Raw genomic sequence first — 25,793 nt, 5'->3', positions numbered from 1 at the left:
TTTAAAAAAGAGTCAACCTTTAAATAAGACTTAAGCTTTAGAAGAAATTTCAAAATTTTATTTATTTTGACATTTTAATATAAAATTTTAATTTGGTTATGCAAATATAAAAAAGCTAAATTACTCATTATTTAAATAGTATATTATTTGAATTATAAGCTTCCATGTCACTGATATAATATTTGAGAAAATATTCAAATAAAAAAATAAGAAATTAAATATTTGTAGCGAAAATAAAAATAAATAGGACATTTTAACTTTTCACCTGTTATTTTAAAATATAATTTTTATTCAAGAGAAAAATACTTTTTATTTTAAATAGTTGTATTTTATGTTTCATCATTCATATCTAATAGTGCCCCTGAACATATTTTCTGGATCCGCCAATAAGAGAGATAGTCAAAAAAATTTGATAGAAATGAAAAGTACCACCACTTGAATCTGAAGTTCTATAATATATAAAGTAGTGTGAAAAATGTCTATTAAAAAAAAAAAAAATGGGTGTAAAGGAACATGTCTTGAAGCATTCCTTTTACCGTCAAATGCTCAAGCACATCAATTTGAATATGGGTGAGCTAAGGCCTGTGCGATTGAAATCCATAGAGAAGGAAGAAGGAATTCTGTACTGTTCTTTTGGAGGATTTGATCATCGATTAAGGGCTATAGCATGTGCCTATTCCTTTCAAACATATACTGTGGACAAGCGAGGAGATCTTGGGTTTTGGATTTGTGAATTTGACCAGGTTACTGGCTGTTTGAATCAAATTTTATCTGGTAAGTGGTATAAATATTAGCATATACCATTGTTGTATTTTTGTTCCATCCCCTTTTTATTTTTAACTTTTTTTTGGCTTTTTTTTTTTTTCCCCATTGATATTCGAATTACAGATTGCAAGTATATTGGATTGTGGATTTCATCCTTAATCTTAAGAATGCTAGTTGAGATGTTGCTGAGTTCTGGGGGCATTTTCAATTTTTTTATTTTTTCACTTGGAATTTGGATCTTAAAAGAATATTAGTGAGATGGATTTTTTCTTGGACTCTATTAGATGCAAAATAAAGTTTCTAAGCAACGAAAAGCTTTAAAAATGAGATAACACTATTTTAAGGGACATACAACAACATCCTATGAACCCACAAATAAGACCCATATAATCTGACGGTGACATGTTTCATGATAGGAGATTACTAGTTTTGAACTATTTAAAATTTGCTGGGTTTTAACCTTGTACGACTTAATTAAACTATGCATATATATATATATATATATATATATGTATGTTTGTATATTTTGGAGGACGCATGCATAAATTTCCTTGTTCTCGAATTAAAAAAATGATTTGCACCATTCTGATTAAAAACGTAAGTGAGCAATGCTTTGGCAAACTATCTGTTGAGATGAGATGTGATTCATGTGAATGGAGAGCAATAGAGTTACTACCAAAAGAAGAAGAAAAAAAAAAAAAAAAAAAAAAAAAAAAAAAAAAAAAACCTCCAAATTCAATTGCTACTCTTATTTCCGAGGATGCCTGAGGTGTTAGTTCTACAGGATTTGTATGGTTTTGTTTTTTGTTTTTTGTTTTGTTGTTGTAGTTGTTTTTTTATTTTTATTTTTTTATATATAAATATTTTGGGCGTTTTAACCTCCATTATACCAAAAAAAAAAAAAAAAAAAAATTGCAAGCACCTTTCATCAAATAATTATTGCAAAACCTATATTAGTGCATAAGAAAATTTATTTAACTTGCACTGCTGTAAGATTTTTTTTTATCATTATTATTTTTATATATTGCATCATTTCCAACTAAATTTTACTGAACTGATAGAAAAAAAATATTTCTATTGTCAGTTTCTATTTTGTTATTAAATAAAATTCACTCAAGCGTAAATGGGTAATTTTTTCTGTAAAAAAAAAAAAAATTATTGTCAATGTGATTTATTTATTTATTTATATATCGTGTACGAAAAAAGTAATTGGTAATACATAAAAATATATTTTTGATGCTTTGTGACCTTTGAGGGAATTTTTTTTTTCTTTGGTCAATGAGTTTTGAGGAGATTGATTTTTAAAAGACTAATAATTTCAAAGATTCACCAAAAAAAAAAAAAAAGACTAATAATTTCAAAGTTATATCAAACATATTTGAATTTCTTAAAAAAAAAAAACATAATTTGAATTTTATAAATATTTATATTTGTATTTATTTATTTCATGTTAGTATTTGGTAGTACCGTTATATTCATTTAACTTTCGGAATGCCATCCAATTCCATAGAGAAGAATTTATAAAATAAGAGTCTGTTGGTGGCGGGCTAAGCTTAGAGCGAACACACTGATTTTGGCGACAGAGAAAGAGCGAAGATGAGCAAGAAGAGGCCGCCTCCTGATCCCGTGGCTGTACTCAGAGGTCACAGAGCCTCTGTCATGGACATCGATTTTCATCCATCAAAACCCTTCCTATTTACTGGGTACTCTTTCTTTCGCATTCTATTTGCTGGTGTTTTTTTTTTTTTTTCTTTCTAAATTTGCTTCTTCAACATCATATGAAATATTTCACCCAAATTTCCCATCATATTTACTGGGTACTCTTTCGTTGTTTAGCGCCGCAGACGGTGAGTTGCGGATTTGGGATACGATCCAGCATCGGACAATATCATCAGCTTGGTACCATGTCCACCAATTTTTATATGTGTATATATATATATATATATTTAAAAAAACATATTTTGGGAATGATTTATATGATTTTGAAGTTGATTATATTAAGAAAATATTTAATTGCAGGGCGCATAGTGCGGCGCATGGAATTATCAGTGTTGCTAGTAGTTCTTCGATTGGACCCAACAAAGTCATAAGGTGCTTTTTGATTTTTATTTATCTAATCTTTGTATATATATATATATATATATATATATAGAGAGAGAGAGAGAGAGAGAGAACATATATGCTTGAAGTTCGAATGATGCCCATAAACATGTAATGCTTTTTAACCCATTTGGAAATATAAATTAGAGAAGGAAAAAAAAAAAAAAAAGGTTGTTTAAGTAATGCCTATTCCTTGTCAATTGGTTTAGCCAGGGAAGGGATGGAACCGTTAAGTGTTGGGATATTGAAGACGGAGGTATATCCAATTCCAGGTACTTAAAACCAAATTTCTCATGCCTAGCCATCAATTAAGAGTCATTGTATAACAGCTATAATAAAATCTATTTGTGTGGTTTTTCAGACCAGCAGTGATGAAGTGTGGGTCAGTCTGATTTGCTGACTTATATCTTTGCATGATAGGAGTCCCTCTGTTACAATAGAGACAAATTCTTATCACTTCTGCAAGCTTTCGTTGGTGAAGAAGCCTTATGCTTGTAGTGCACGAGTTCAGGGGCTTAGCCATGACTGTGAGATTGAGACTGCAGAAATTAAGCATGGAGAAGTTCAGGATGATACTAGTAAAAGCGCTCAAGGAAGTCTAATAGACCATTCTAGCAATTTCGAAGGTTTGCCATGATAAAACTTTTATGAAAAACAGAGCTGTTTATGAGTTTATTCAAAGTCTTTGTATGCATGCAATTTTCCGTGTGCTTATGGGTTTTTAACATGGTATAGTTGAATTTTGATGACATTGATATTGAACTAACGGCAGGTATGATATCTATTCTTGGTATTGTATTCTTTGACAGGCTAAATTTTCTTTCTGTAGGATAAGGTGTCTGCAGAACATGTTATATTGGGATATTCATTGTACTGATAAGAAAAGAATGGAGGATGGGGAAGGAATCATTAGGACATGTACTGTTTCAATATGAAAGCATTCCTTCATTTCAACCCAATGTACCTATGTTAAAAGAAAAGGGGACTTTTGGGTCTGAGTTAGTGAAGCAGCTTAAAACTTAAAAGTTCATAAGGTGTTTAGATATGGTAGAAACGCTCACCTTTCCTCAGAGCTGGAAATTTGGACTTCTATTATAATAATAAATTGAATTTCAACACCAATTTTCTAAGTCTTTATTCTTTTTCAACAGAAACTTGGATAAAAAGTTCTTGAAGTTGTTCTAGCACTCTGACAATTTTATATTACCGCATTGTATTTGTTGAAATCTTTATTCATCTTAACATGCATGCTCATAGACTTGAAAGTGGGAGTAACTTTTTAACCATATAGTGGAACATAGCATGATTTATGGAACGAGCGGATGAAATTTAACTTGTGGAAGAAAGTTAGCTGATTTAAAGTTTATCCTCTGTATTGGTTTTTTCTTTGGACTATACTCTTGCTGTGGGATTTATTGCTTTGATACAGCTGTGAAATTAGAGTAATGGTGAACTAAATTTTTGATTGGTTTTAGGAGATATTCATGCTGAAGAACCTAACTACGTGGCTATAGCAGGGGAGCAGTCTTTTCAGGTCAATATGTCACTTCTGATTTCTGATCACTTTCATTATGCGTGTGGATTTTTTAGTTTCTTTTCTATTGCTCATATTATTATGGGTTAATGTGCAGGTTGAGATTTGGGATCTGAATAATGCAGAAAGGGTCATGCAGCTTCCTCAAAACTGCTCTGATGGTTCACCAAATATTTCTACCAAGGAGAGAGGTATTTTACTAATCTATGAGATTTTCCACCGAAAATTGCTGCGTGGGATTATATAGGATGCCTTAATGAATTCAGCTTGACAGATCTATTCCAACCTACAATTGCTTAAGGTGTGTGCATTATCAATTGTTTCTTTGTAGGAATGTGCATGGCCGTTCAAGCATTTTTAACATCTGAATCACAAGGGTTTCTAAATTTATTAGCTGGGTACATCCTTCTTCCCTTCATCTTCATATTCTATTTTCATGGATCAGAGAACCTTGATTAGGGGGCATATCTATTAACTCTATTGCATGCAGCTGAAGCAATTTTTTTTGAATGGTTATGCTAATATATGTTAAAAGAAACTTTGATACTTAGTAGATACCTTGATTTGTCATGTCTAATAGTTGTTTATTGCTGGGTTTTAGATAATATTCAACTTACTTTGCTATTACTAAAAAAATTCACTTATAATCTGCTTCCCCTTTCATTAAAAGTACTTGAGTTATCTTGTAGCCCATAGGTCTCGTAGATGCTTAGTATCAGCTATACGATGGTTATGATGAAGGAAGCAGAACTACCCAATATTTGATATAGTTTGTGCCACTTTCTTCTACATGCTGCAGTTATGAGGATGGTTCAATGCTTTGGTGGGACATAAGAAATCCTAAAGTTCCACTGACATCTGTCAAGTTTCATTCAGAGCCGGGTGAGGGAATGAATGTTTTGAGAAGTCACATGTATTCTAATGTTTTTTGTGACAAGACATAGTAATCACATATCTTGTGTGCAGTTCTAAGCCTATGTGTGGATGGGTCATGCATTGGTGGTATCTCTGGAGCTGCTGACGATAAAGTTGTGATGTATAGTTTGGATCATTCAGTGGTAACTCCCTCCCACTATGCATTAGAGTTAAGTTATAGCCTGCAGAAGTTTACTTGTGGTAGCCTAGGAGTAGCTCTTTATTTCTTGATTTATTATTTTGCTGCTCCTGCGTTCTTTTTACTGAAATATAATTTCATATTTCTTGGAAAAGTTACTCCTAAATTCATGTAATGCTATGCATGATTCGATATAGGGTACTTGCTTCATCAAGAAAGAGATTAGTTTAGAACGACCTGGCATATCAGGCACCTCTATTCGACCAGATGGAAAAATTGCTGCAACAGCGGGCTGGGACCACAGGTTAGGATCACCATCATCACCATCTTTAAATTTGATATTCCCTTACTATAATACAATTATGCCACAAACTTTCTTCTGGAAGAGTTACTGTTTAGTTGAGAGAGAGAATATCTTCTCTCTTTTTCTTTTCTTTTTTTTTTTTTTTGATGAATAGTTGTGAGAACAGACTGATACTGTTTTTGGATGCAACTACGACTTAACTAGAAAATAAAAATCAGCAATGTTTGTTATGATGAGTCAGCTTCTTTTGTAAGAATTATGTTTCAATTTCTCATTCTCTGTTTTTTGAGTTTGATTTCTTTTCATCTTCCTCTTAACTGCATGATGGCAGAGTGCGGATATACAATTATCGCAAAGGAAATGCTTTGGCGATATTGAAGTATCACCATGCAACGGTAAGTCAGATTTCATTTGACAGAACAAGAAAATAATTCTACAATTCCTACTGGGCATTTTTTGTGTATATATATATATATATATATTTTTTTTTTACTTTTTCATTTTGGCCTATAATGGGAAACAATCTGTTTATATGGCTATCTACGTTATACTTCTACCTGCACTACATAGAAATGTATGTTCAAACCTGGGATGTTTCTTGGTTTCAAGTATATTCTTAGACTAGGATTTTGCTATAATTTGTTACTTGTTAGATTTGCAGAATTGGTTCCACATCTTTTCCACTCTATATATTATGCTTTTAGTATATTTTGAAAAATCCTTCAAGAGTTCATCCCAAATTAACTGACTTTTCACCGGCTTTCTGGCTGTTACATCTTTCACAATTGGTGACAATTTTGATTACTCTTTTCGTTGTGATGAGGCTGATAAATCCTTCTAGTCACTAGTCAGGGCACAATTAAGAATTCTGTTTCCATTGAATGCGACTAAAAAGAGATCTTTACCTGCTGATGTTATTATATTGCTCTCCCTTTCTCCAGTAATGATGCTCTGCATGATTGGGCAGTTGAGTTGAGTGGGGTTATTTTATTTTTATTTATTTTATTTATATTTGTGGTAGTGTAATGCGGTGTCGTATTCAACGGATTCTAAGCTAATGGCTTCTGCATCGGAAGACACGACGGTGGCGCTGTGGGAGCTCTATCCTCCTCAAACGTGAAATGTGTATGATACTCTGCATATCGTGTCGTTAAAGACGCTAATTTCTTCAAAAGCATTGAAAATAGAGTTTGATGCATACGTTGTTGATTTTTATTTTTTATATTAGGTTGTTAATGCTGATATTTCTAGCCTCTATTTGAGAAGAAAACCATTTTAAATGTAAACATGGTCTTTATATGGCTGCCTCAAAATAAACACGATAATTTCTTAGTGAAACGTACACCGATGAAATTATGTGAATGCATGTGATGATAATTAAACGTCAAAAGTATAAATAATTAATAATCACTCATATTATTATATCTCCCGTGCGAATTAATGTTAATTTGGTTGGTCAGTCATCTACGACAACACCCTGATGTGATTCCTGGCGTCGTTGCATTGAGTGGTAGATTGACAACGTTGGAGAATCCAAACCTACCTTTTTTTTTCTTTTTTTTTTAATAATTATTATAATTTTTGGCCATTCTGGTGGATAGACGCAAAACCTAACGTGGATAAAGGCATAGCTGCTCCATGTTTAATAGCATGTCGAATCCTCGTGTGAATTAGTTAGGCAGGAAAATAAAAATCTACAGTGCACAAAGGATTGTTGCTCCACTTCCTTTACAATAAATGTCTGCTGGGTGAATATCTTGGCTACTGTTATTATCGGCAAAAATTAATTAATAAACTTTTTATTAAAAAAAAAAAAAAGTGTTTGCAATTAAAAGCCTTTTACCAAGGATAATGCTCCTGCTTGCTAACAAAAAGGATAACTGCTCCAACTCCTACATGGCAACCTTTTTTTTATTTTTTAAAACAATGAAGTACAGCTGGCGACTTGGATTAATAGTTGAAGCTTTGAATTAAATAATTCCTAATTCACCACAAAATGGGTTTTATGTGTTCATTTTCTTGTTTTTTTGTACGTCCCATCCTTTCTATGTTAACGTGTTGTGAGGTGGACGTTCACTATTTAGGCCTGAAGCTCCTTTCATAGAAAAAGGCCCACTGACTTCCTCAGGGCCCATTTGGCCCCAGATACCGTGTCTGAACGTTGACATGAACTGAACGTAATAATGATATAATAATAAAACGATATCAAAAAGGTCAATTACTTGAAGCTGGTTATCTACTTTAAGATGGACAACGCTCTCTCTTTATCCATCTCATCAAAGCTTAGCTGGTTGAAATGGGATAATCTTCTGTCCCATTTAAAGAAAACCTCTTTTAATCTCCTTTAGTTTCAGACTAATCCCAAATCATAAAACAGGTTAAAGGTCGGCCCCTAGATTCTGAATTTTGATAATTTGAAACCTTTTTTCTTTCTTCAATTTTAAATCATTTACATGGATAGGAATTCGTATATTATTCCAAGTTCCAAGTTCAATGGTTTTATTTATTGCGAAAGGTTAGGTTTTGAATTTTCTTTCTTTTTTATCCACAGTATTTTTTTAATACTAGTTCTATTTAGACCCGTTAGTTGATGCAAATAATTTTGTTTGCTGTATCATTTATTAAACATTTTACATGGGAGATCTCTAATTTATGAAGTGGTCTTTCCCAGCTTAATTAATATGCGCTGAACCATGTGGTTCTGGTAGCTCGGTTTGCCTTATAACTTCATCTAATATATATATACCCTAAGATTAAACCAAAAAAAAAAAAAAAAAAAAAAAAGAGAGAAAAAAATAGCAGGACAAAAGTTAATATCTTCCACGCAAACCAAACCTGTCTTTAAACTGTAATTATTTATCACCAACACCTGTTCCACATATTCGAAATTCTGCTACTTTGTACCGGATTTTTAATAATAGGTCGTTGAAGTGGTCATTAATTTCCTACCTTCTACCTTCATCTGGTCCAAAAAGAACACTTATGATTTAGGAGATTAATCTGTATCAATAATTATTAGCGAGTTCAAATTAAAAGAGTGTTATAGTCTAGAGAAAACAATGACTTTCAATTTTGGGTCACATTCAATTAGGTTTTGGGTGGCTCCCAAAGCGTTTGAATAAATGTTTATATGATGTAATAATCACAAACACCTTTCAGTGTCCACTATATATATATATATAGATATGTGTTGCAAAGTAAGTTCCACGAAGGATAAAAATTCGAAAAGTTGAAATTGAGTGTCGTCGTGAACGTAGAATTTAATCATGGTACGTCACAAGCCAGGAGCTAGTACTAGCGAATAAGAAGACAAATAGAACTCTTCTTTTCCTTATATGTAGCTAATTGGCTTATATAATTAATCTTATAAAATCAAGTTGAAGTTTTGTTGCTTGTGTGGAAAAGATTGATTAATTACTATGCCAAACCAGTCGTTTTCTACTTAAATCTCTGGAAGATGTCGCCAATCCTTTATTAGAGCCTATCTTCAAACTTCAAAGGATAAGCAAACTCGAACTCAAAAAGAGATAGAAAAAATAAATAAATAATGCTGACTTTCTTAATTTGTAATCCATTTATTCTGAATTATTTCTTTAATTATATGATACATTTTTTGAAATTTATGTAGTTTTTATAATTATTTTTTTCTTTAAAAGAGAAAATTATTTAGCTGAGTTGTGATTGTGAGAGGAAGCAAATACGTATCTGGAGAAGCTTTTCATTGTCTTTGTTTTGGTTGCGGTACCGGTATGTTGCTGTCTTTGTTTTGGTTGCGGTACCGGTATGTTGCCGACATGTTTGGAATTGAATAAGTAATATTTTATTCATGCTCGTTGTATTAATACATAGAAGAATCTCAGACATTAAAATATGTGTGTATATATATATATATATATATATATATTGTCGTCCGTTATCTATGTATACAGAGAACGATGTCTCTGCTCTCATCATTCTATTTCATACCATACGTTATAGAAATAAACTAAAGGTTTAATTACAACCAATCACAACTATATTTTTTTGTTGCTAAATGTTATGGCAGTTTTCTATTTTCACCCGCCTCGTATAAATACGACATCATGATAGCTTTGAAATTAAAAAGCAGCCGCATCAAATTATTCCAAGAATATTATTTAATATTATATAATACATATAATATTTGGAGAATATCTGCGACATAGAGTCACATAACATATCATTATTGGTTCATTGATTCACCAAAAAAAAAAGAAAAAAAAACGCAAATAAAATAAATATTCAATTTCATATCATATGATGAACTAATACATAAGCTGTAAATTTGTATCAAAATATATAGTTTATATTTCAAAGAAAAAAATATATATATTTATATATAAAAGCTGTCAATGGGAAGAAAGAAAAGTCAGAATTAAATAATATAACTGTTGTTCTGATCACTTGACATCTCTTCTGTTTTTTTTTTTTAATTATAACCAATCTAGACCCTTATAAGATTTTCTTTTAAACTTTCTCCTTCTTAATATATATTATTTTAATTTTCTTTTTCCGTGCATGGCTTCTTGGAAAATATATATAGATCCGTGTATGAGAAGCATATGAAAAATCAAAAGAGATGGACAAGATGCGGTAGTTCATTAAAGACAGCTTGAAAAAAACACCATGCGTAGGACTATTTTTTTTCTTTTTCCTTTACAGTTAGTCGCTGAAAGACACCGACCGAAAAAGATTGAACAGAACAACTTAAAAGTTCTTAATGCCTAGAAAATAGGTTTTAATACAATGAAATTTGCATAAAGAAACTGGTAAAATTTAAATCACTAATAAAATAAAAAAATTGCTGAAAATATAAATTATTGAAAGTAAATAGAAATCTATAATATTGTAAAGAGATACTACAGGAAAGTTTCAATGGAGTTTTGATATGCAAAATATGTCCATAAAAAAAAAAAAAATTCTCAAGATTTATATTGTCATTGGTGCTAATTCCATAATCTTCTCTTGAATCAATTAAACTCATTTCAAATTTGAATTCAAATATTAGTCATAAATAATTGTTCATCACCTTTAAATTTTCAAGAAATTGATTTATTCCAAAAATAATATTTATTAAAAGTCTTTAAAATAGCATTTTAGCCTTAGCCTTCCAATCACTCTATCTAATCATTAAATTTATTATCATTACTATTTAAATAACAATAATAATAATAAATATTTGAGAAAAATTGGTGGTTCAAACAGAATGCATTAGATATAACAATATATTGCACTTTTCTAATCCATGTATAAAGCAAATTCAAGTTCATTCATGATAATATTTTGCTAGTAAAACGACATTAGTAGATCTTAACTAACTAAATACCTTCATTATGAGATGAGCTAGCTAGCAACTATTTTGTTTTGCCTCTCATTTTACTGCCAAGAGCCAACAAAAAGTAAAAATAATAATAATAATAAATAAATAGAATAGCGTAGGTATTTCAATTTAGAAATACTCATCGGAACTAAATTCGTTTTAAACTATATATATATATATATTGATAATATCGTTTTAAACTATATTAGTTCCATTATTCAAAGCTTCATCAATCAACTTTCAAATCATACATTAGACTTTCAAATTCTAAAAGTTTAAATTTGAGCCTAACACAACGCAATACGATTAAGTAAACTTTTTTGGCTTTCACGTTTGACTATATGCTAAGGTATTTAATTTGGACAAATTACCCTTAAATTCTAAATTGAAATCATCTATAATTAACAAAACTATCCAGATGTGTCGGTTAGTAGGATATTTAAAAACTATTATATTAATCTTTAATTCATTGTTTCCTTTATTTCTTCATTTCTTGTAAAATTTGCAAGAATTACATTATTGTATGGGCCAGGGACTCACCCACAACCGAACGAAATGGGATTATTAAGGAATTAAGTAACCCATGGGTCCAATTTACTGAAACGGCAGTCTCCTGGGAATATATAAAATATAGATTGGAATAATGTTGACGATCCATGTGAAAGCCTGACCCTAAAAAATGATTGCTTCTACAAATAAATAAATATATTATATTATAAATGATGTTATATATTTAATAAACACATGAAAAGATTCTAATCAAATCACCAGCAAAATTAAGACTTTGTATTCAGGTAAAAATCCAGGACATGGGACAAACGAAATGAATTAATCTTAATTAAATTAATCTTTGATAATTGTTATTAATTTTTTTTATTTTTTATTTTGGTTAGATTGAGCTGAATAGAAGAATCAAACACACATGACAAAGACCCGATTGAAAAGGGGATTTAGATACGATTAGAGAGGATGGGATGTTTAAGCTGAAGCAACTTTCGTGCACGTGTTCTCAAAGCTTGAGAAGGGAATGGAGGGCCCCACTATCAAGCTTATTAAAGAGCACGAAACCACTCTGTTAGCAAATTGAAAGCAAAGGGCCTCGATCTTACGCCGAGGTCCCCCTCCTTCATCATATTTTTCCTTTGAAAAGTTAACTATCCAGTAGGCTTAACTATCCAGTAGGCCTTTTGTTTGGAAGATTCGTTGTTTTAAGGAAAAAAGCTCTTAAATAATTAAAGGCCAAAACAATGCCACTTTTTTCTTTTTTTTTTTTTTAAAGGAAAAAAAAGGGTGTATAATGCCAGTTTGCCATGAAAGTGAAATCCCTCGACCTTCATTTATTTTTATTTTTATTTATTAATTTGTTTTTATATGAACGAGGGTAAATCTGTAACTATATACTAAAGAAGCAGATTATTACCAGATGAGAAAGCGAGAAAGAAACTTGTGATCAGTCAGAATGTGTATGAAAAACAAACAAACAAAAAAAAAAAAAGTCCCACCACTGTCACAAATGGGTTTCATTCTAAAAAAGAAGTACAAAGTATGAACGTAGTAATACAAATTTACACAGAAAGAAAATATATACATATACACCATAAAGGAAAGTTTATCAATTAGGTAAATTTACGGACAGAGGAAAGCTAAAAATTGAAATTCTGTAACAAAGTCAATATTTTTAATTCTATTCATAGTCAAGAAAAGAAAATAAAGGAAATTGAAAATTGAAAATCAATCATATTCCAGCCAACGTGTATATAGACTATGTATTAGAAGTAAGTAAGCACAGAAACAGTCACTTCAATATTCCTGTCCCACACGATTAAACGTGTGGGAATCTCTCTCTCTCTCTCCCCGTACACAAGTGATTTAAAGAGAGACAGACGGCCTTACAGCACCCACAGCACCACTGTCCCCGACCATACCAAATCAAACCAAAAGGCCCTACCCATCCAACTTGCCAAGTCTTTACCCAACCATGAAACCAGCTCTCATTCTCTCCTTCCTCTTCCTTCTTCCCCATTTCTTCGCCGGACCACCTCTCTTCGCAGATGCCGCCGGTGGTCAATGGCAACTTCTCCAGAAAAGCATTGGTATCTCCGCCATGCACATGCAATTGCTCAACAACGACCGCGTCGTCATTTTCGACCGCACCGACTTCGGTCCCTCCAATTTATCTTTGCCTGCAGGTAAATGCCGTAACGATCCCAACGACACTGTGCTTACAGTAGACTGTACGGCACACTCGGCGGAATACGACGTCGCTACCAATACTTTCCGACCACTTACGGTTCAGACCGACGTTTGGTGCTCCTCTGGCTGTGTTACCCCAGACGGTCGTCTTATACAGACCGGTGGTTACAATGATGGAGAACGGAGGGTGAGGATTTACAAGCCTTGCTCTGGTTGTGATTGGCAGGAGATAGAGCTTGGACTCGCGGCACGCAGATGGTACGCGACCAATCATATTCTGCCAGATGGAAGACAGATTATCATCGGTGGTCGGAGGCAGTTTAATTACGAGTTTTATCCGAAAACCGCGTCTGCTTCGAATGTTTATAGTTTGCCATTCTTGGTTCAGACCAACGACCCGAAGATAGAGAACAATCTCTACCCTTTCGTTTTTCTCAACACTGATGGTAACCTTTTTGTTTTCGCCAACAATCGGGCTATCTTGCTCGATTACGTGAAAAACAAGGTCTTGAAGACGTACCCCGAAATTCCCGGTGGCGATCCCAGGTCTTATCCCAGCACTGGCTCTGCCGTTCTTCTCCCACTGGAAAATCTTAAAGCGAATTTTATCGAAGCTGAGGTTTTGGTCTGTGGTGGAGCTCCGAAAGGTTCGTATACGGAAGCCATTAAACGGAATTTCATTGGAGCTTTAAAAACATGTGCACGGATTAAAATCACCGACCCGAATCCTCAATGGGTGGTGGAGACCATGCCTACGGCAAGAGTCATGGGAGACATGACGTTGCTTCCAAACGGCAACGTTTTGATCATTAACGGAGGGGCAGCGGGAACAGCGGGATGGGAATTGGGCCGGAACCCAGTATTGAACCCAGTCATATACAAACCCAATAACGCAGTCGGGTCAAGATTCGAATCGCAAAACCCGAGCTCCATACCCAGAATGTACCATTCGACAGCGATACTACTCCGAGATGGGAGAGTACTAGTAGGTGGAAGCAACCCGCATGTGTATTACAATTTCACAGGTGTGATATTCCCAACTGATTTGAGCCTGGAAGCTTTTAGCCCTTCGTATTTGGAAGCACAGTTCTCGAATCTGCGTCCGAGAATAGTATCTCCAACTTCCCAAACGAAGCTCGCGTACGCACAGAAGCTTGCTGTTCGGTTCACGGTGACAGGGACGGTGGCGACGAAATTGGTGTCGGTGACGATGGTATCGCCGTCGTTTACGACGCACTCGTTCTCGATGAATCAGAGACTGTTGGTGCTTGGCGCTGAGAGCGTGAGAAATTTAGGGAAAACGACGTACGAAGTTCAGGTTACGACACCCAGTTCGGGTAATCTTGCACCTTCGGGCTATTATCTTTTATTCGTGGTTCATCAAGAAATTCCTAGCCTCGGAATTTGGGTCCAGATTGTGTGAGTCACGTACAAAATGGTCTTTTTCTTTGTTATTATTATTTTTTTTTTCGACATTTTATATTCTTGATTGATAGATCAACAGAATATTTAATTTATAGAAAATTATTAAGATTTTGTTAATAATTTGCAATATATATTATTCAGAGTCAAAAGAAAAAAAGTTGTATTTATTTATCGATCGATTAGGATTTTTCATATATTATTATCAAATAAAGTCAGAAGGAATTTTGTTTACAGTTAATTCTTATACTTTACTCACACCTTTTCCTTAATTATATATTAATGTAACTATCTATATTATTAAATTCCTTAACGTAATATAAAAAAATAAAATAAAACGAACAAAGGAAAAGAATTAAACTTTACAAATTGCAAGGAGAAAAGCATCATAGCTCCTAATCCTATAAAAAGAATAGTACTTGAAACGATTAAAACGCCGACAAGAAAACGAGCAAGAGAAACTTATTTTTTATTTTATTTTGATAAAGTGTATAGAGAAACTTTTACGAAGCAGAAAAGAAACATATTACAATCTGAACTGAAACCTTTCTTAACCAAAAAAAAATAAAAAATAAAAAATAGCATCATTCAGTACAAAAAGCGCAACTAATCTTGGCCGTCTGATCGATTACTGCATCTACCAGAAAACTTCGAAGATGGTTTACCGCTACCAAATTTAGGAATCTAATTTTTTTTTTTTTTTTTTATCGGCTCGGTTAAATTCATTTGGAAAAACACTATCTTTATTACGTACATTTCCAGAACCAGAAAACCAGTCAAAAGTGAAATTTTGATGCTCTGTGTTTCTTATTGGTGCATGTAGTTGCATAAATTGAATGCATGAACATACTAATCATCAATGAGTCAAAAACAATATAAATTGTTTTCAGATTTGGGAGTGTTTTGCTTTGGAAGGTCACGTAAATAGCAGGGACCTACAAAAGTCATTTTCCCTGGTCATCTTCAATGAGATGTCGTGTTCGAAATGAATACATATATAGCAACGCTATAAAACTTTTTGCGGATCTGTCTGGGTTCCAATTATATTGCCACCATTTATATTTATATTCCTTTTTGGTTTTAAGCTACATATAAATGTATTATAATTTATCCCCAAGTATTTTAAACCTATTATATTGCATTGTTTTGGATGTATATACACAAGTTATGCTGATATTAGAATCAAAACTTGAGGCAAACATATCAAATTATACATCCATGGAAAGGTATTATTATTATTATTATTATTATTATATTTTTTGTTAATAGACATCCATTTAGAGGTATTAGCTTGAATACAAATACTGTTTTCTTATCACTGCTTCTAGAATATCATCAAAACCTAACAAGTACCAAAATTAAATACCATACAATATCCAACATGCATATAAATTGTCATTAATTACTTAATTATATCTATCAACCATTATATATACACAATGCTGCTGCTTAAATGAGAGCATTCTCAACTTGAAAAAGTGAGGATTACCTCATTTAAAAATTTAAAATAAGTAAGCTCAATCATATAAAATTTTTGAATTTAATAAATAATAATATTAGAAACATTAAAAAATTTGCCAAATAATTTACTACATTATTTTATGAGTTTGATTATTTAGTTATTCTTATCTCTTAAAATGTTTATTTATCCATAATATCTCATCAAATTCAAAAATTCTAAATGATTAAACCTAATTTTGAATTTAAAAATTCTAAATGATCAAATCCAACTTAAAAATTTGAGAACGTCCCCACTTGAGGCTGGCTCTATGTATCTAATAATGTATTGCACAAGCAAAACTCCACAAATAGTTTTCCAATTGTCTTCATGCTCACATGGTTTCCTGCCCCTCCAAGCCGAACGCTTTACACTTTTTGTAACCCCACCAAATATAATCAGTTAAGTAAAACCTCCATTGCAATCCTCTTCGGGTAAGCAAAAGAATAAGAAAACAACAAAACAATGGACACCCTCCTGTTTTCTGTTGCACTGTTGAAAACAAAATATTGCTGTAAGTTATGATGAGAGTAAAACAAAACAAAAAAGTTGGCACATGCAAGAGCGATTATATATAATGATATATGAATAAAATCAAACCAATATTTTAACCCATCAAGATAAAAAAAAAATCGAGAAGTTAAACGAATCCCCACGGGTCCCATTCATGTGGATAATGAGATCCACTTTCCGGTCCAAAATGTCACATGAGATGGTGGAAAGAAAATATTCTATGGGGGAACTTGCGGGTAATAGTGGGATATATATGTATCATCTTCAGTTTGGAATTTATGTATTAGAAAAGCGATAGAAATTTTGTCTCCGACTAGGAGTTTGACAAAGAATTTCTGAAATTTGTGTGAAGGTTAACGGCGGCTAGTGAATTCACGGGTTATCAAACGCATTGGAAATTTCACATTTTATAGTTCACGGGTCTGTGCATATGGGATTAGGATTGTTGTCGATGATCAATGTCATGGCTAGGCTCAGAGCAATCGTTCCCACCTACGTTTCCCGTTCTCACCGACACTTACCAGACCCTTTTTGTTTAACCCAATTTGGATACCAATTTTATTTTATTCTTAAAAGACAAAACGGGAGCTTGTTTTTTAGTTTAGCCATTAGTAACATAGCATGGACCTCATTGATAATTTGGACAAGTGGTCTCCAAGAGGAGTTAAACAATAGTCTTTATCCACCCAAAAAAACAAAAAAAAGGTTAAATAATAGCCTTTCCTTCAGTAACATTCCCATCGATCAAGTTTACCTTTACCCGTATGATTTGTTTTGAAAATGTTACATGGTTTGTTTCAAAATCTTCAGAGAAGCTGGTGCCGATCATCTACATTACCCGTTTTGTGTTACCTGGTTCTACTGTACAGATGCTCCTCTGCATAGAGTTTTTTTTCCATGTTATCCGGACTCTATAGCCCAACTTCTACCCGACGAAATAGCAACTACGAATGGACTTCTTTTAAGGGGAATTTGGCCCAATACCTCTGTAGGACCGAGCTTCATGAATTTTGCCCCCTCAATTCATTTCTTTTTTTATCTACCCCTTAATATCTCTTATAACCCTCAAACAAAAAACAATTACTTACATATCCTTTTATTTATTTTAAAATATAAAAAAAAACACTTGGTGAGCGCAAAAACCCATGGCGTGAGAACCAGAGGCCGTATCATCGAGACCATTTTGTGGAGATCACGGCTTTTCAGTCAGCCGCCGGCGCGGTACTGTGTGATCTAGCGCAGAGAAAGTTGAAGATTGAAGAAGATGGCATGGAGGCAAATACTCTTCAAGGGGAGCCCAATTTCTCAACCCCTTTCACCAACTGGGTTTGCTAGATTCTTCTCCAAGCCATCCCCTTATGCAGGTTAGTGATTTTTTTGTCCTGGGTTTAGTAACCCATAAAAAGATTTTCTTACTTTCTGTTCGGTTCCCAGAGCAAGAAAAGAGAATTGATAAAGAAGAAAATTTTTCTAGGTTCTTGTGAATTTTGTGATTTGAACTTTGTAAAAAAATTGTCGATAGAAAGAGAGATCCAAGTAGCTGTTTTTGGCTGCTGAGTTAGAATCGAAATGGGTAAAATTGAATTTTATGTGTAAATCCAGGATTTACAGAGTGAGAAACTTGGCTGGTATTGAAGTTAATAGATTCACAGATAGGAAACATAGAGGAAAAAATGATGAATAAGGTTGATTATGCTTAGTTTCCCGCATTGTTTGGTTGGTGAGAAAGATGTGGAATAAAGGAAAAGGAAATATTGGTTTATAATTTATTTATCATTATTTGAGAAACTTATCTATACCAAGCTGATTACTGAATGCTGAATAACTCTTTAAGTTGGAAAAAGAAACATGGTTTTTGTTTCAACGTTATTATAGCATTGAAAAACCGTGTTCACTCTTGTCTGGTTGCTAAATGACTGATAAAGATGAAGAAAAGCAGAATTTGATGTTCTCTGTTTTGGTGATTTTACTTTTAGTGACTGGGAATTAATCCTACAAATCATGTTTTATGTTGGCTCAAGTGAGCAAGATTCATGCTTCCTGATGAGTGATGTACTTGAGCATGAAAGTTTATATGAAATAAAATTTGTTAGAATTAGATTAGATTACTGTGAAAGTGTTATAGTCAGTAGGAGATCTAAAGTTGTTGCTTTTGTTGCAGTGAAAGTTGGAATTCCAGAATTTTTAAATGGAATAGGCAAAGGGGTGGAATCCCATGCGGCCAAGCTTGAAACTGAGGTGGGACTTCCAGAAACTGCTTGTCACTCGGACGCTCAGGCTGAAGAAACTTGGCATCCCTTGCAAACAGGTATTTCCTAAATCTTTATCTACTATATATGCACATACTTGAAGCCCTCTGCTTTTTGGGTATATTATAATTCTTTCAGTATATCCGTCAATACATCTGATAGTATTGCAGATCAGAAAATTTTTATAGATTGCTTGCTTAAATCTAAGTGAAAGATTTCATGAAAAGTAGGGTGATTAATTTATGTTTATGGTTTCTTAAACTCTTTTAACGAAGAAAGTTTAGGGATGCTTAAAGGAAACTCTGACTATCCGGGAATGGTTAATTTATCTTTTAGTTTGGCAATGGTACTGCAACTTGAAATCACCCTAGTTCTGGAGTTTTGTTCTTTGTTCTGTTCCAATGGTTGCAAATATTTTTGTTTTACTGGGCAAAAGTGAAAATGTTTCAGGAAGACAGCATGCAGAATTGCTTTGAGAGCTGTCATTTATATCATACTGGTAGAAAGAAAAGATGTTATTTAACGAAAATGTTTACCAAAATTGAAATGCAGTGCCGGAGTATGTGTTGCTTTATATTTGGTAATGATATAAACTTTCTAAATACTGACTCAAATGAGTTTAGGCTTCTTCCCTAAGTGATGTAATATTTTCTTGTCTTGTTGTACTGACTTTTGCTTCTGAAATACTGTAGGCCTTGTCTTCTTCTTCATTTCTCTATCTAAGAAGAAAGAGTTAAAAGTAGTGCATATATTTTTTGTTCTGCTACTTGTTAAATTTGTTGGTGAAAGGCGTAATGAAAGTTGCGGTTTTCTTTAGGATTAAGTTCTTTGGGACTTAGCTTCATTTGATGGTTTGAAGAGATTAGATTACTTATATCTGAATATGATTTTTGTTTTTCAGAGGAAGCTGATATTGACACACGCCCACAAGTATAGGCTGGGACTATGGAGGCCTCGAGCGGTACCAATGAAATCCTAACTAGTTTAGGACTAGCTTGCTTATTGAGAATGTATCAAATGTCACATTACAGGTGGAACTATGCAGGTTTTACTTTTGTTTCTTAGTAAAGATGTCATTGCAAAGTGATGTAGGAAACATGCAGAATTTGATGTCATCTGGTGTTCAACGTTCACAATGCCTTGATAAGCCCATTATCATTGTGAAGTTTCGAATTATTTTGATATCCTTCTAGTTCAAATTAATTTGTTTAATTATCAACTTTATCCCAGATAACCAAATAATAGGATAAATGAGTTTTAATTAGTTCAACTTAGTTTAAAAAACAAGTAAGAAGTTGAATTAGTAATGAATATTCATCCAGCAATAATGTTTACAGTAGTAGCAGAGGCATAGACTATGCAATAGAATTCTCCGTTATTGTATTCTGCTGTTTCTGCTACATGAAGAAATAGCTCTTTAAAAACTCGTTACAACCTCAAACTTGGTACTCTGTTCTGTAAGCCAAATTCAGCTCTCTCTGTTTGTGTCTCGAAACATAATACTCATCTAAATGGTAGTCGAACTCGAGACCTTATGTCTAAGATAAATGGAAGAATTCAGAGCTCCTTATCATGCTCAAAGCCAAACAAGTTGCTTTCATCTATAAAATAAAAGCGAAAATCATATAGTAAACTAAGAAGCAACATAGGCATAGTATCTTCAAACTTAATCGGCCTCAAAACTCCAATTGAATGGAGTTGGCTGAATACACAATTGGTTTTAAAGACTGCCATAATGCCAGTGACAACTGATGTACATGCTTGGAGTCTTAGGCACTTCAACATTCTCATCATATCTTCTGATGTATACAAATTCTACAATGGACCCAATAGAGGTACCTATAAGATAAAACATAAGGTAACTTCTGGTTAGAACTCACAAAATCCATGTTAGCAATAGCTGCAGACAGTTTATATGAGAACTCGACCGGTATAGAGAAAACATACGTGGGTAGAGAGGAGCAAGGTCCAGATGGGTTGTTATGGGTACAAAACTTGCTTCATGCCATCGAAAACCACTACATTGCTCCCTGGTTTGTAGTTCGTTTACACTGCAATCACATCTGGAGCAAGTTCCCGAATTCATCAAAAGCCTATTACAATGTATCGTGTAGTCACAAAGATTATAACATGAAAACTATTCTCAAGCTTGCGAACAAAAAACATAGGAGAAAGTACTTGAAACAGGTCATACTCATGAACAGATACACAAAAGGATGACAGAACATTTGGTTGCTAATTCATGCCTGCCAGTGCTACGTGTGGTGACAATATGTATGAGATTGGTTCCCCATACAGCCTGATCGAAAGATGAATTCATATTGCCCACTGGAGTAATTATAAAAGAATACAACAAAAATAAAGGAAAAAGATCGATGGGCAAATCGTACATGAATCCATATGGTTTTACAATTTTGAAGATGAACACAGGAAACTGCATCACATCATACACGAGAACCCAAGATACCTGAAAGTTAGAAAACAAATATACCAATACAGTTATCTTCACCTTGTAAAGTTACCCTAAAACAAGAGACATAACCCCAATAAGCAGAGGTATCTTTACCTTGTAAAATTATCACAAAGCAGAAGATAATGGTAACAGCCATCGCAATCAGGTTGATATTGGGTGATGATACACGTCACCTCCAATTGTAGCACCAATAGTTGGCGCTAAAGATGTTAGAGCTAAAGATGCGTCCAAAGCTGGGGAGCATTCTAGTGGCCCTCCAGATTCTAATTTCAGGGTATGCAATTGTTACTTGCACGCAAATTTGTATTTCATATGTTGTACTAATATATGTTGACTTATGTTTTGGATATTGATATTGATTAGCTTGCTTGCTTGGAGGCAAAAGTTGATGAATTAAATAAAGAGATGGCAGTGTTAAGGAAGATGCTTAGTTCTGTTATTGACCAACAAAAGTATCAGGTATCATTTAGACAACTTAGTATACTTTACTTTAGTGCTTCAGCATTATTAAATTACATATTGTAATTCAGCAATTATAATTTTTCCAGAGGGCATTTGTAGTTTCCCGACAGTTTCGTCGGTAATTTCCCGAGGGTGAACAGTTAGCTTATTTTTAGCAAACTTTGATACACTTTTATGAAATTTTTTGATTTTCTCTCCTTAGTACAATTATAGAATCCATGTTTTGCATGTTTTTTCATTCAACACACCTTAGGGGCCTTGTGGGGTAAAAAAAAATTGGCAAAACAATACGTACTGTACATCCTCGGGAAATTACCGACGAAATGGTCGGTAATTTTTCCAGGGGGCATTTGTAGTTTCCCGACAGTTTCGTCGGTAATTTCCCGAGGGTGAACAGTTAGCTTATTTTTTGCAAACTTTGATACACTTTTATGAAATTTTTTGATTTTCTCTCCTTAGTACAATTATAGAATCCATGTTTAGCATGTTTTTTCATTCAACACACCTTAGGGGTCTTGTGGGGTAAAAAAAATTGGCAAAACAATACGTACTGTACATCCTCGGGAAATTACCGACGAAACTGTCTGTAATTTTTCCAGGGGGCATTTATAGTTTCCCGACGGTTTCGTCGGTAATTTCCCGAGGGTGAACAGTCATCAATTTTTTGCAAACTTTGATACACTTTTATGAAATTTTTTGATTTTCTCTCCTTAGTATAATTATAGAATCCATGTTTTGCATGTTTTTTCATTCAACACACCTTAGGGGCCTTGTGGGGTAAAAAAAATTGGCAAAACAATACGTACTGTACCTCTTCGGGAAATTACCGACGAAACTGTCGGTAATTTTTCTAGGGGGCATTTGTAGTTTCCCGACAGTTTCGTCGGTAATTTCCCGAGGGTGAACAGTTAGCTTATTTTTTGCAAACTTTGATACACTTTTATGAAATTTTTTGATTTTCTCTCTTAGTACAATTATAGAATCCATGTTTTGCATGCTTTTTCATTCAACACACCTTAGAGGCCTTGTGGGGTAAAAAAAATTGGCAAAATAATACGTACTGTACACCCTCGGGAAATTACCGACGAAACTGTCGGTAATTTTTCCAGAGGGCATTTGTAGTTGCCCGACAGTTTCGTTGGTAATTTACCGAGGGTGAACAGTTAGCTTATTTTTTGCAAACTTTGATACACTTTTATCAAATTTTGGGATTTTCTCTCCTTAGTACAATTATAGAATCCATGTTTTGCATGTTTTTTCATTCAACACACCTTAGGGGCCTTGTGGGGTCCAAAAAATTGGCAAAATATGCCGCACTGTACACCCTCGGGAATTACCGACGAAACTGTCGGTAAGTTTTCCAGAGGGCATTCGTAGTTTCCCGACGATTTCGTCGGAATTACCGAGGGTGAACAGTATACTTATTTTTTTGCAAACTTTGATACACTTTTATGAAATTTTATGATTTTCTCTCCTTAGTACAATTATAGAATCCATGTTTTGCATGTTTTTTCATTCAACAGACATTAGGGGCCTTGTGGGGTCCAAAAAATTGGCAAAATATGCCGTACTGTACACCATCGGGAATTACCGACGAAACTATCGGTAATTTTTCCAGAGGGTATTTGTAGTTTACCGAAGATTTTCTCGGGAATTACCGATGGTGAACAGTTATTGACAAGAGAATCATGTACAAAAACTAAAAACAAAATCTGAATATGGAAGAAATTGGATCCTTTCACAAATATGGAAGTTTCCTTTGTTTTTTTTTTTTCTTTTTTGTTTATTACATTTTGGTATCTTTTTTTCTACAAAAATCCAGCTGAACACAACTCTATAATTCCTATGTTCCAAGATTATGTATAAGATTCTAAACATATTGGATACAAAGTCCTGCAAGGTAGCAGACACGGCAAGACTTTGTTGGCATACCTCATGCTGAACCAGAATCCTGATATCCCAAACAAAAATATATAAAAGAAAGAAAAAATTTGTGAAAAATTAAATGAAAATTCAAACTCCAATGCCTGTTATCAACTGGCCCAGCGTGAAGGATTCTTTTCACATATACCAGGTTAGGCCATCTGCCTCTGTGCTAATAAGCCTTTGCAATTCAAATTTTTTTATGATGCTGAAGAATGATGCCTAAAATTCACACAGCAGCATGCATCTCTAGCCGTCTTCGTGCTAAGATTTTCAAATTTTTTCAGAATGCTTTGAAGCAACCTGTGTGTCCACCGTTCTTGTGTCATGCTTTCTCTTGCTTCGTCTCTTTGATCTAGATGTGCGGGTCTTTGTAGGATGCTTTACAGCATGCTCTTGGATGCCCAACACTACATTTTCATTGGTAGGGAGTTCAGGAGGGGCATCAGGCCATGGTGTGCGTTTTGATGGTACATTGACCTCCAGAGGAGGATCAATTATCCATCTGTAAAGAGACCACACTAATGTCAAATGCATGTGCATAGGAAGAGATTCTGCTAAATGAATTTTAATTAAATAGGCAATTGACTGTCATGATTTTTGTGTGTCAATGATATATATTGAAATTTAGATGGCTTGATGAGGGGTGGGGGGAAAAAAGCATTTCCATATGACAAAATTATTGACTAAAGGTAAAGATTTGCTGAACCAAAGTAAAATAAAAAGAAGCATGCTACATAAAATCATAGTACAATTATATAAGTCAATTGTTTAAAGGATTGTAGTCAAATTGCAAGTAAGAAAGCCCTTGGGAATGAGGTCAGAGGACTGAACAGAAATACATTGAAATGCCACACCAATACCACTTGACCACTTGAAACAATGCAATGACATTCACTTGAAAAGAGAAGTTGAGCATCATTGTCACATTCACAGGTAGGTTACTAATTTTAAGTTCTACCCATGTGTGATATTCAAAATCACAATTTCACAGCCACAATTTTATGCTTTGAAAATAAATTAGAGACGCATAGTACTTAGAAATTGAAGGATATAACAGCAGAAAGTTTAACATGACAAGATTATTACAAAACATTTCTACCAATTGTATATGATCATTGGCACTGTTGACTCCATCTATGCTTCAAATTTTTTAAACAACCATGACAGCTTTCAGAATGCAAAAACCATATGCACTATAAAATGGAAAATGGATTGGAGACACAATAGGAAAGAAGATATGGTACCTGTAGGGCCAAACCATAACCGCCATTCACATCTTGCTCGAAATAAAGTAACTGGAAAATAAAGCAATTAGATTATAAATTTAATGTCACACCAGCAACACAAAAGAAAATGCAGATGCAGAGAGAGAGAGAGAGAGAGAGAGTTCATAGTCATCAAACATGGTATATAAACAATTTAAATGCAAAAATATGAAATATACATACCTTAAATTTGCTTTGTGCATTTGAAGTAACTCTTTCTACAATACCACACTCGGCTTGTTGCTCGTTGATCGTAACACCAAAGAAATGAGCATTTTGCTTATCCACCTGCAACAAAACAAAATCAACCAAACGGAAAATTCCAGAAAGAATGAAAGTCCATGATAACAAACATGAAAGCACCTTTCCACTAACTGATGACAGAATGGAATGTATCCCTACTTGGCTGTACTCCATCCAGCATCATATCATCATACATATCTCTCAGCAAGAAATGCCTACCACCACCGTTATTTAAAAAAAAAAAAAAACCAGAACACAACTTTCACAATTTCTCTTTCACAATTTCTCCCAAAAAAAAAAAAATTCCCAACACCACTAACAGAAAATCAAAATTAGAGCTGTTGCCTACCTGTTGCTTCTGCTTCTGCTCCTAGGGCTCTCTAAAATCCTGCAGATTTCTCTCTGAGTCGCCTCTTCACCATCTCCTTCAAAACGCGCAATCTCCACGCTTACA

The 25,793-nt window shown here is 33.8% G+C and overlaps 3 protein-coding genes and 1 pseudogene across 5 annotated transcripts; 3 read left to right on the top strand and 1 right to left on the bottom strand.

Annotated features, from left to right (window-relative positions):
* The first annotated feature begins 2,218 nt into the window (after positions 1-2,218).
* LOC107420365 (protein DECREASED SIZE EXCLUSION LIMIT 1) lies at positions 2,219-7,095 on the top strand. 2 transcript variants are annotated; one of them, XM_048476444.2, is made up of 13 exons: positions 2,226-2,468; positions 2,602-2,664; positions 2,785-2,856; positions 3,075-3,137; positions 3,286-3,491; positions 4,341-4,399; positions 4,497-4,590; positions 4,731-4,797; positions 5,199-5,281; positions 5,366-5,457; positions 5,651-5,757; positions 6,089-6,152; positions 6,779-7,095. In XM_048476444.2, the coding sequence occupies exons 1-13, from the start codon at positions 2,362-2,364 to the stop codon at positions 6,875-6,877; spliced, it is 1,176 nt and encodes a 391-aa protein (XP_048332401.2). In that variant the 5' UTR covers positions 2,226-2,361; the 3' UTR covers positions 6,878-7,095. The 2 variants fall into 2 exon arrangements, 1 of the variants encoding a protein (XP_048332401.2); XR_007241724.2 differs by lacking the exon at positions 6,779-7,095 and having other exon boundaries at positions 2,219-2,468; positions 5,366-5,483; positions 6,089-6,157.
* A 5,905-nt stretch (positions 7,096-13,000) lies between these two features.
* Positions 13,001-14,862, top strand: LOC107420368 (WSC domain-containing protein ARB_07867). The gene is given in 1 exon segment (NM_001323872.1): positions 13,001-14,862. A coding segment is annotated over 1 exon segment (1,638 nt). The 5' UTR covers positions 13,001-13,073; the 3' UTR covers positions 14,712-14,862.
* A 2,872-nt stretch (positions 14,863-17,734) lies between these two features.
* LOC125423044 (uncharacterized) lies at positions 17,735-20,169 on the top strand (annotated as a pseudogene).
* Positions 20,170-23,647: 3,478 nt separating this feature from the next.
* LOC125421267 (chaperone protein dnaJ 15-like) lies at positions 23,648-25,575 on the bottom strand. 2 transcript variants are annotated; one of them, XR_009639121.1, is made up of 4 exons: positions 25,460-25,575; positions 25,280-25,384; positions 25,076-25,126; positions 23,653-24,333 (listed from the first exon to the last, which is right to left on the bottom strand). XR_009639121.1 is itself a non-coding variant. In XM_060817664.1 (3 exons), exons 1-3 carry the CDS (start codon positions 25,511-25,513, stop codon positions 24,322-24,324), a joined length of 297 nt encoding a protein of 98 aa, XP_060673647.1. In that variant the 5' UTR covers positions 25,514-25,574; the 3' UTR covers positions 23,648-24,321. The 2 variants fall into 2 exon arrangements, 1 of the variants encoding a protein (XP_060673647.1); XM_060817664.1 differs by having other exon boundaries at positions 23,648-24,333; positions 25,280-25,574.
* Between the last annotated feature and the right edge of the window lie 218 nt (positions 25,576-25,793).

The sequence above is a fragment of the Ziziphus jujuba genome, chromosome 5 (assembly GCF_031755915.1).
Source record: "Ziziphus jujuba cultivar Dongzao chromosome 5, ASM3175591v1".
Taxonomy (NCBI): Eukaryota; Viridiplantae; Streptophyta; class Magnoliopsida; order Rosales; family Rhamnaceae; genus Ziziphus; species Ziziphus jujuba.
This window is presented reverse-complemented; position numbering and strand designations above follow the sequence as displayed.

Coding starts and splice junctions, on each gene's coding strand:
- LOC125421267 (XM_060817664.1), bottom strand. CDS start 25,513: ATGGAGTACAGCCAAGTAGGGATACATTCCATTCTGTCATCAGTTAGT. Junction 25,127..25,279: donor ATGCACAAAGCAAATTTAAG/GTATGTATATTT, acceptor TTTATTTTCCAG/TTACTTTATTTCGAGCAAGA.
- LOC107420365 (XM_048476444.2), top strand. CDS start 2,362: ATGAGCAAGAAGAGGCCGCCTCCTGATCCCGTGGCTGTACTCAGAGGT. Junction 2,857..3,074: donor GGACCCAACAAAGTCATAAG/GTGCTTTTTGAT, acceptor CAATTGGTTTAG/CCAGGGAAGGGATGGAACCG. Junction 4,591..4,730: donor TATTTCTACCAAGGAGAGAG/GTATTTTACTAA, acceptor GTTTCTTTGTAG/GAATGTGCATGGCCGTTCAA.